This window comes from Lygodium microphyllum, unplaced genomic scaffold, assembly GCF_053477565.2.
Source record: "Lygodium microphyllum isolate KBCC unplaced genomic scaffold, Lygodium_microphyllum_v1.1.10 scaffold_152, whole genome shotgun sequence".
NCBI lineage: Eukaryota > Viridiplantae > Streptophyta > Polypodiopsida > Schizaeales > Lygodiaceae > Lygodium > Lygodium microphyllum.
The window spans coordinates 90,001-100,000 of record NW_028229635.1 but is presented as its reverse complement, the minus strand read 5'-3'; the positions used below and the strand labels follow the sequence as shown (position 1 = coordinate 100,000).

General features: G+C 55.9%; 1 protein-coding gene across 1 annotated transcript; it reads right to left on the bottom strand.

The window, feature by feature from the left end:
* Positions 1 to 139: 139 nt before the first annotated feature.
* On the bottom strand, positions 140 to 754 carry LOC148008390 (uncharacterized). The gene has a single exon (XM_087674261.1). It carries the CDS (start codon positions 752 to 754, stop codon positions 140 to 142), a length of 615 nt encoding a protein of 204 aa, XP_087530387.1.
* Positions 755 to 10,000: the final 9,246 nt, after the last annotated feature.

Here is a 10,000-nt window from a genome sequence, read left to right as displayed (position 1 = left end):
AAGACGGATAGTTAGAGGTGGAGAAGTATTATGCCTTGCCCACTGACTCAATTACACTTGTGGAACAAAGGACTTTGCCAAAAAGATGAAGTAGATTGATTCTGTCCACTCCTCACTATACAAATCGTGAGACAGAAAATCACTCAGGAGGTAAAAGTGGATGATAGAGATCTGGATTTTCTCTTTCGTTGTAGAACTGCAGAAGTAAATCACGGGCATGCTCGATGACTAAAGGTTCAATCACCCATGCAGCTTCTTTGATTGGGCGATTCTTCCATTTGATTTGGAATTCGGGATGTTTGCCGGTGAAGCGAGTTGCCAGAATTATTTCAGGTTCAAAGGGTAGTTGTTTAAGCTGATCTGGCAAAGGACGTTGGCGACCGAATCTAGTGTCGGCATGGAACCTCCGAAGTAGTTGTACATGAAAGGCATCATGAATTAAAACGTTGGGTGGCAACTGTAGTTTGTAGGTGACATCATTAATGCTGGTTACCACCTTGTAGGGGCCATAATATCTGTTGTTGAACTTCGGAGTTAGGTTTTTGGGCAGATCTATATTTTTGGAACTGACCAACACCAAATCACCAGGGAAAAACTGTACATGTTTGCGGCGATTCATGTTGTATCTCTTGGCTACTAGAATCTTGTTTTGACGGAGGGTGTCTTGAGCGACTTGCATGCGCTGTTTCCAATTGAGCAGAAACTCTTCAGCATCTGGATCTGCGATAAATTGCTTACCTGCTGCTAAGGCCATGGGAGTTATGACTTCTTTACCAGTTGCCACCTCGAAAGGAGTAAACCCAGTAGAACTATGGAGTGTGGCGTTGTAATGAAATTCAAGGATATCAAGAAATTGAGCCCAATCTTTCTGATCTGCTCGAACATAACTTCGAATGTAATCCTGAATACCCTAATTGAGTCTTTCTGTCTGCCCATCGGTTTGGGGATGGTATGCTGAAGAAAACCTGAGTTGCGTATCCAATAACTTGAATAATTCCCTCCACATGTTGCTTAGAAATCGGGGATCCCGATCTGAGATGATAGCCAAAGGTAGACCATGATATTTGTAAACTCTTGAAAAGAACAATTTGGCCACCTTGGGAGCTGTAATGGGAGGTTCTGTTGGAATGAAATGAGCTTGCTTTGAAAAATAATCAACTACCACAAAAATCGCTGTACAACCATGAGACTTTGGAAGCTCTGTGATGAAGTCCATACTGACCACGTCCCAAGGACGGGATGGTACGGGCATCTCTTGCAGCTCTCATGGTGGCTTCATGCGCTGTGCTTTGACCATTTGACAGGTAGGACAGGTGTGAACATATTGTGTAACATCCTCCCGCATCTTCGGCCAGTAGAAAAATCTTTTAAGCCGATCGAAGGTTCGGATCTGACCGGAATGGCCCCCAATAGGACTATCGTGACACTCCCAGAGTATTTGGTTGCGGAGAGCTGCCACCTTCCGAACATATAATGCTGACTGATAATGAATAAGTCCATCTTTGAATTCATACATGCCCCATGGTGTGTTACCCAATTCTATGTCTCTGATTAGCTGCTCTGCTTCTTCATTTCCCTGCATGTGCTCTCTAACTTGATCAGCAAATCTACTTTCAGCAACTGTGATAGCTTGTAACTCAACTCTTCGACTCAGAGCATCTGGCATTTTGTTAGAAGATCCAGGCTTGTGTAAAATTTCTATATCAAACTCTGCTAGGAAATCCTGCCATCTGGCTTGTTTGGGAGAAAGCTTGGGTTGGGTTTGGAAATATTTGAGAGAGATATTGTCTGTATAGACCTTGGTGGGTTTGTCTTGAACGTAGTGTCTCCACTTCCTTAAGCAATATACCACTGCGAACATCTCTTGTTCATGTGTTGCCCACCTCCTTTCTGTAGCATCCAATTTCTTAGATTCATAACAAACTGGGTGTCCATCTTGCATAAGGACACCCCCAATGGCGTATGCTGAGGCATCAGTATGGACTTCGAATGTGCGGGAGAAATCTGCCATCTTGAGTACTGGTGCTTGTATCATCATTTGCTTGAGTTGGTCAAAAGCCTGTTGTTGCTTATCTGTCCACTGAAAAGTAGTTGTGGGGGATGTCAAATCTGTTAATGGTGCGGTAAGCTTGCTGTAGTCTTGAATAAACCGGCGACAGAAAACTGTAAACCCCAAAAATTCTCTGAGTTGTGCAAGCTTAGTAGGGGGTTGCCAGTTTGTAACAGCCTGCACCTTGTTAGGATCAATTGCAATACCATCCGGCTTTATCAGAAAGCCCAGAAAATCTATCTGCTCAACTGCAAACTGGCACTTCTCCGGCTTAACATAGAGTTGATGGTGACGGAGCCGCGAGAAGATTTTGTGCAAGTGCTCCAAATGCTCCTCCAGAGTTTTGCTGTAAATTAAAACATCATCAATGTAGATGATTACAAAGTCATCTAGGAAATCAATAAAAACTTTATCCATTAGTTCACAAAAGGTTGCTGGAGCATTAGTGAGTCCCTCAGGCATCACCAGCCATTCATAACTGCCATAACGACTTCGAAAAGCTGTCTTTTCTTCGTCGCCTTCTGCTATGCGAATCTGATGGTATCCCGACCTCAAGTCGAGACGCGTGAAGAACTTAGCACCTTGAAGCCGATCCAATAAATCATCAACGACAGGCACGAGATATCGATTTCTGACCGTGAATTTGTTGAGGGCGCGGTAATCGGTACATAGTCTGAGTGAGCCATCCTTTTTCTTAACAAATAGTACCGGAGCTCCATAGGGGGATCTACTTGGCCGCATGTGCCCAGAGGCTTCCATTTGACCAATCTGCTTCTTGAGCTCCACCAATTCCGTGCCTGTCATCCTGTAAATCGGCCCAGCTGGGGGTTGAGCCCCTGGCAAAAGATTAATCTTATGATCGACACTTCTGCGAGGAGGCAACCCATCGGGCAAATGATCAGGCATGACATCTTGAAACTGATTCAGGAGCTGTTGCACCTTGTCATTCCCTATGGTCCAGATGATCTGCTGAATGACTGGCTCTTCCTCAATTAGGCGTGTAATGCAAAGACGTAACTGTCCCCCATGTTTCAGTTCTTTTTCTAGCTGCTTAGCTGTAATTTCTGACATCGGTGAGACTTGATTCTGATCCTGTTGTTCGTGATGGTGATCCTCTGTCTACCCTGTGAAGCTTGGAGTGGGATTGGGTTGGGGTAAAGAAGTAGATTCCTGATGTTGTTGAGGAACTTCGGGCTCTGTAGGTGTGGCTTGCCGTTGGAGCGAAAAAGACTTATGAGGGTGGTGCACTGCGGCGTGACAACTTGTTGCTGAAGGTTGCTTAGCTGGTGTATGCCTTGGCGATGACTGTTTGGGAATCCATTTCTGTGTGTGGCTATTATGAATAGTAGAAGTTGAGGGACTCACCGGCTTATTGTCGAGATGACTAGTCACCGAAATTGGCGATGATGAGGTCGCATGCTCCTGCAACCTGCTACGAAAATATGGAACCCACACCACTGTGGTTGGGGTTTGAAGATAAATCTTATTCCTTTGCATCCCCAAAATTTGCACCACGTGATGATCTACCCAATCCATTCCTAAAATGCCCTCAAACCCATCCATGGGAACAACAATGAAATTTAACTTTGCGCGCCACTGCCCTATTTGCACTAGAACATCGTTTACCATTTCACCAGCTTTGTAGTTACCCTGCACGAATGAAACTTCAAGGCCTGCTGCCTTCGAGAGCCTGACGCCCAGGCGTGCTGCTACCTGCGGTGAAAGAAAATTGTGTGTGGCACCTGTGTCCACCATTAAAGTTTGGGGAATATCTTCCACTACTGCCTGCACATAGATATTGTTGATGCGAGGAATACAAACAGGCATGGTAGGAGAGGTATTAGCCTCAACAGCACCCACTCTCGGTTTTTGATCCCAATTCTTACTATCTTCTTCAATTTCTGTAATGTGAACTGTGGATGGGGGCAACGCGGTATTAGGTTGAACATAAGCTGCTCTAGATCCACTTGTTGACGCCGTTGCCCCTTTGGGACAATCTCGAGGGAAGTGAGGCCCTCCACATAAATTACATGCTAGGGGGCCCCCTCTTCCTCTATATCCACTAGAATAACCCCCCCGTGATGAGAAATTGCTTTGACCGAATGCTCCACCTGTAGATCTAAAAGATGTAGAGGTACTGGCAGGGCTTGAGTCGGTCCTTGTGCCTTCAGTATATTCAATTCGAAGGGGTTGTTGACTTGACCACCCCGTTTCTGTACTAGCATTAGGTTGATTGAACCCTTGCGTTGTTCTTGGAGCCCATGATGTACCACCTGAAGACGGATTGCGCATGGACCCGACTTGCCTACATTCAAAATCCCATAGCCTTTCAGCCATATTCATAGCATCTGCAACGGTAGCCGGCTCCTGTTTTTCTATTTCTTGACGAGCCCATCTTTGCAGACCATATAAAAAACCATGTAGTTTTGTCGTCGGATCCATGTCGTGAAGCTGAAGCATAAGAGATCGGTATTTTTGAATGTATTCCCTCATTTTTCCATTGTATTGCTTGAGAAACCGCCATTCGTCTCTGACTTTGAAGGGTTCATTCTTGGGAACAAAATAATCTATCATCGCTTTCTGTAGATCTTCCCAAGAAAGCTTGCCTCCGTGCTGTTCCTCTTCAAACATGAGCCACTTAGCCGCTTCTCCATCTAATAGCTGAGCTGCTGCGAGACCTTTGCGGCGGCTTGAAATTTTCATCAATTTGAGGTACCCATCCACCTCACGGATCCATCTATTTAAGCTGACAGAGTCTCTTTCTCCTCTGTACTTGTTCGGAGGTTGTGGTTTAAATTTTCCCATTTCGTCTGAAGACGAATCATCCCGATCTCTTCTGTCTTTCTTTCTGCGTCTTCTATGTGGTTCAACTTCATTATCTGTTTCAGCCTGAATTTTTCCCATAGCTTTGGGTAACATTGTAGCCAAAAGATCTTGCATCATACCCCGCATGGCCTCAATAGAGTTGGGCTCCCTATGAAGCGCCACTCTTTCCTTCACTGCTGCATCCAAATCATCCTCATGTTCCGTCGGGTACTCATCCCCGACCTCCGTTTGAGGTTTACTGGCCCCAATTCCAAGAGCTACCGAGATTTCATCTCGTTCCTCTCTAGCCGCACTTTTGTTTTTGTTGCGTCCACCCATTTTTTGATGACACAATTAGCTTTCCACTATGATCACTCCCACGCCCGTTGAAGGACCTGCCTTCGCGTGAGGAGAGGCTCTGATACCAAGTGTTACACACTAGGAGTGCGTAAGGTAAATATCCCCAAGTTGGTTTTGGCACAACATAACACGTCACGTCACAACACGTCACAGCACGACACGACGCGTCACAGCGCGTCACGACACGGCACGGCACGGCACGACACGGCACATCACGACATAACACGATTGCAAGAAAAGAGAGTGAGAGAGTTTTGAGAATGAAAGTGAGAAGATGTATTAGATTGAGGAGGATTTACAAAGGAACGGGTAATTCGAAGATGGCGCACCACGCTGCCTATTCTCGTCTCAACACCGTTTTGTAAGGAAGCAAGAGGATGCTCCCTTATAGGTGTTTTCGGCTCCAACGGCAAGGCATACCTACAAAGCCCGAAATTTTCCTTGGGGGGGGGGGGGGGGGAAGGGCGCCTCGCGACATGGCGTGTTGAGGGGGGGAGGGGGGGCCGAATTTTGGAGGGGGGGGGGCGCCGAATTTTGAAGGGGGGGGGCCGAAATTTTGAGGGGGGGGGGCGAATTTTGTAAGGGGGGGGGCGAATTTTTGAGGGGGGGGGGTGGTGTGTGTTGAGAGGGGCCGAATTTTGAAGGGGGGGGGGCCGAAATTTTGAGGGGGGGTGGGGGGGGGGGAGGGGGGGGGGCCGAATTTTTGACGGGGGGTGTGTTGAGGGGGGGGTGGTGTGTGTTGAGAGGGGCCGAATTTTTGAGGGGGGGTGGGGGGGGGGGGGAGGGGTGGTGTGGTGTGTGTTGAGAGGGGGGGGGCGAATTTTGGAGGGGGGTAGGGGTGGTGTGGTGTGGTGTGTGTTGGGGGGGGGGGGGGGGGAGGGGGGCAGAATTTTTGAGGGGGCGTCATGGTGAGTGGGTGGGTGTGTTAAGGGGAGGGGAGCACGTCGCGTCTTGTCATGTCATGGGGCGCCGGGGGGGGGGGAGGGGGGCGTCACGACATGGTGTGGTGTGTGTTGGGGGGGGGGGGCATTGCGGTGGGTGGGTGTGTGTGTTAAGGGGAGGGTGGCACGTCGTGTCATGTCATGTCATGGGGGGGCGGGGAGGGGGGGGACGCGTCGCGTCGTGTCGTGTCATGGGTGGGGGGTGGGGTGGGGATGTCATGGGGGGGGTGACAAGACACGACGCGACGTGCCCCCCTCCCCTTAACACACACACCGATCCCCCCCCCCCCCCCCCCCCGCCCCCAAAAAATTCGCCCCCCCCTCAACACACACCACCCCACCTCCCCCCAAAAAATTCGGCCCCCCCCCTCAACACACACCACACCACACCATCCCTCCCCCCCCCCCTCCAAAACCACACCACACCACCCCTCCCCCCCCTCCAAAATTTGCCCCCCCCCCCCCCCCCCCAAAATTCACCCCCCCCCCCCTCAACACACACCACACCACACCACACCACCCCTCCCCCCCCCCCCCCCCAGAAATTCCACCGCCCCCCACCTCCCCCCCCTCAGCACACCACACCACACCACCCCTCCCCCCCCCCCCCCCCCCCCCCCTCAAAAATTCGCGCCCCCCCCAAAAATTCACCCACCCCCCCCCCCTCAACACAGACCACCCCACCCCTCCCCCCCCCTCAAAAATTCGGCCCCCCCCTCCAAATTTCGCCCCCCCCCCCCCCCTTAACACACACTCCTCCCCCAAAAATTTGCCCCCCCCTCAACACAAACCACCCCACCCCTCCCCCCCCCAAAAACAATTCGCCCCCCCCCCCCCCCCCCCCCAACACACACCACCCCTCCCCCCCCCCCAAAAATTCCCCCCCCCCCCCCCCAATACACACCTCCCCACCCTTCCCCCCCCCTCAACACACACCACACCACACCACACCACCCCTCCCCCCCCTCTCCAAAATTCGCCCCCCTCCCATCACACACCACCCCACCCCACCCCCCTCCCCTTAACACACACACCCACCCACCGCGATGCCCCCCCCCAACACACACCACACCATGTCGCGATGCCCCCCTCCCCCCCCCCCCCCCGCCCCATGACATGACACGACCCGACGTGCTCCCCTCCCCTTAACACACACACCCACCCCTTCCCCCCCTCAACACGCACCACACCACACCACCCCTCCCCCCCCCTCAAAAATTCCCCCCCCTCCCCCCTCAACACACACCACACCACACCACCCCTCCCCCCCCTCCAAAATTCACCCCCCCTGATCACACACCACCCCACCCCACCCCTTCCCTCCCCTCAAAAATTCGCCCCCCACCCTCCCCCCTTCTCCCCCCCCTCCAAAATTCGGCCCCCCTCACCATGACATCCCCCCCCACCCATAATACAACACGACGTGACGCGCCCCCCATGACATCCCCCCACCCTCCAATGACACGACATGACGCGACGTGCCCCCCTCTCCCCCTTCACCCTCCACACACACCACACCATGTCACGACGTGCCGCCCCCCCCCATGACATCCCCACCCCACCTCCCCATCCATGACACGACACGATGCGACGCGCCCCCCCATGACATCCCCCCCACCCCCCATGACACGACACGACGCGACGTGCCCCCCCCCTCCCCCTTCCCCCCTCAACACACACCACATCATGTCACGACGTGCGGCGCCCCCCCCAATACACACCACACCACACCGTGGACAAAGCCGCATTTTGAAGAGGGGGGCGAATTTTTGAGGGGGGGGGGGAGGTGTGGTGTGGTGTGTGTTGAGATGGGGGGGGTGAATTTTGGAGGGGGGAGGGGTGGTGTGGTGTGGTGTGTGTTGAGGGGGGGGGGGGCGAATTATTGAGGGGGCGTCATGGAGGGTGGGTGGGTGTGTTAAGGGGAGGGGAGCACGTCGCGCCGTGTCAGGCCATGGGGCGCGGGGGGGGGGGGGGGGGGGGCATTGCGTTGGGTGGGTGTGTGTGTTAAGGGGAGGGTGGCACGTTGCATCGTGTCGTGTCATGGGGGGGCGGGGAGGGGGGGGATCCCATGGGGGGGATGTCATGGGGGGGGGACGCGTCGCATCGTGTCGTGTCATGGGTGGGGGGGGGTGGGGTGGGGATGTCATGGGGGGGGGGGGGGGGCGCGGCACGTCGCGACATGGTGTGGTGTGTGTTGAGGGGGGAAGGGGGGGGGGCGCGTCGCGTCGTGTCGTGTCATGGGGGGGCGCGTCGCGTCGCGTCGTGTCATGGGTGGTGGGGGGATGTCATGGGCGGGCCGAATTTTTGAGGGGGGGGAGGGGTGGGGTGGTGTGTGTTGAGGGGGGAGGCGAATTTTTGAGGGGGGGACGTCATGGGGGGGGCGCATCGCGTCGTGTCGTGTCATGGGGGATGGGGGGATGTCATGGGGGGGGGGAGGGGGGTTGTCATGTTATGTTGGGAAGGGGGCGCGTCGCGTCATGTCGGGGCATGGTGGGGGGGAGGGGGCATCGCGACACCCCGCGTCACCCCCCACGACACGGCACACCCCCCCACCCCACCCCACCGCACCCCCCTACGACGCGGCGCCTCCCCCCCCACCCCACCTCAAAAAACCCCGCTCCATCCACAGCACCCCACCACTCCTCCAAAAACCAGGCTCGACCCACCGTGCCCCGCCTCACCCCCCCATGACACGGCGCACCCTCCACCCCACCGCACCCCCCCACGATGCCCCCCGCACCCCACCTCGAAAAACCCCGCTCCCTCCACACCACCCCACCACGCCTCCGAAAACCCCGCTCGACCCACCCCACCTCGCGTGAGCCCCCCCACGACACGGCACACCCCCCACACCCCACCGCACCCCCCACGACGCGGCGCATATCCCCCACCCCCCCCTCACCCCACCTCGAAAAACCTCGCTCGACCCACCCAACCCCGTGTCACTCCCCCATGACACGGCACACCCCCCCACCCCACCGCACCCCCCCACGACACCCCCCCCGCACCCCACCTCGAAAAACCCCGCTCCCTCCACGCCACAGCACAAATGCCTCCGAAAAACCCCACTCGACCCACCCCACCCCGCGTCACCCCACCACGACATGGCGCACCCGTCACCCCACCGCACCCCCCAACGACGCCGCCCCGCACCCCACCTCGAAAAACCCCGCTCCCTCCATACCACCCCACCACGCCTCCGAAAACCCCGCTCAACCCACCCCACCTCGCGTCAGCCCCCCACGACACGGCACACCCCCCACACCCCACCGCACCCCCCCACGACGCGGCGCATATCCCCCCCCCCCCCCCCGCACCCCACCTCGAAAAACCCCACTTGACCCACCCAACCCCGCGTCACTCCCCCAGGACACGTCGCACCCCCCCACCCCACCACACCCCCCACGACGCCCCCCCGCACCCCACCTTGGAAAACCCCGCTCCCTCCACACCACCCCAACACGCCTCTGAAAACCCCGCTCGACCCACCCCACCTCGCGTCAGCCCCCCCACGACACGGCACACCCCCCACCCCACCGCACCCCCCCACGACGCGGCGCATATCCCCCCCCCGCACCCCACCTCGAAAAACCCCGCTCGACCCACCCCACCCCGCGTCACCCCCCCACGACACGGCGCACCCCCCACCCCACCGCACCCCCCACGACGCCCCCCCCACCCCACCTCGAAAAACCCTGCTCCCTCCACGCCACACCACCACGCCTCCGAAAACCCCGCTCGACCCACCCACCCGGCCTCTCCCCCCCACGACACGGCGCACCCCCCACCCCACCGCACCCCCCCACGACGCCCCCCCCGCACCCCACCTCGAAAAACCCCGCAC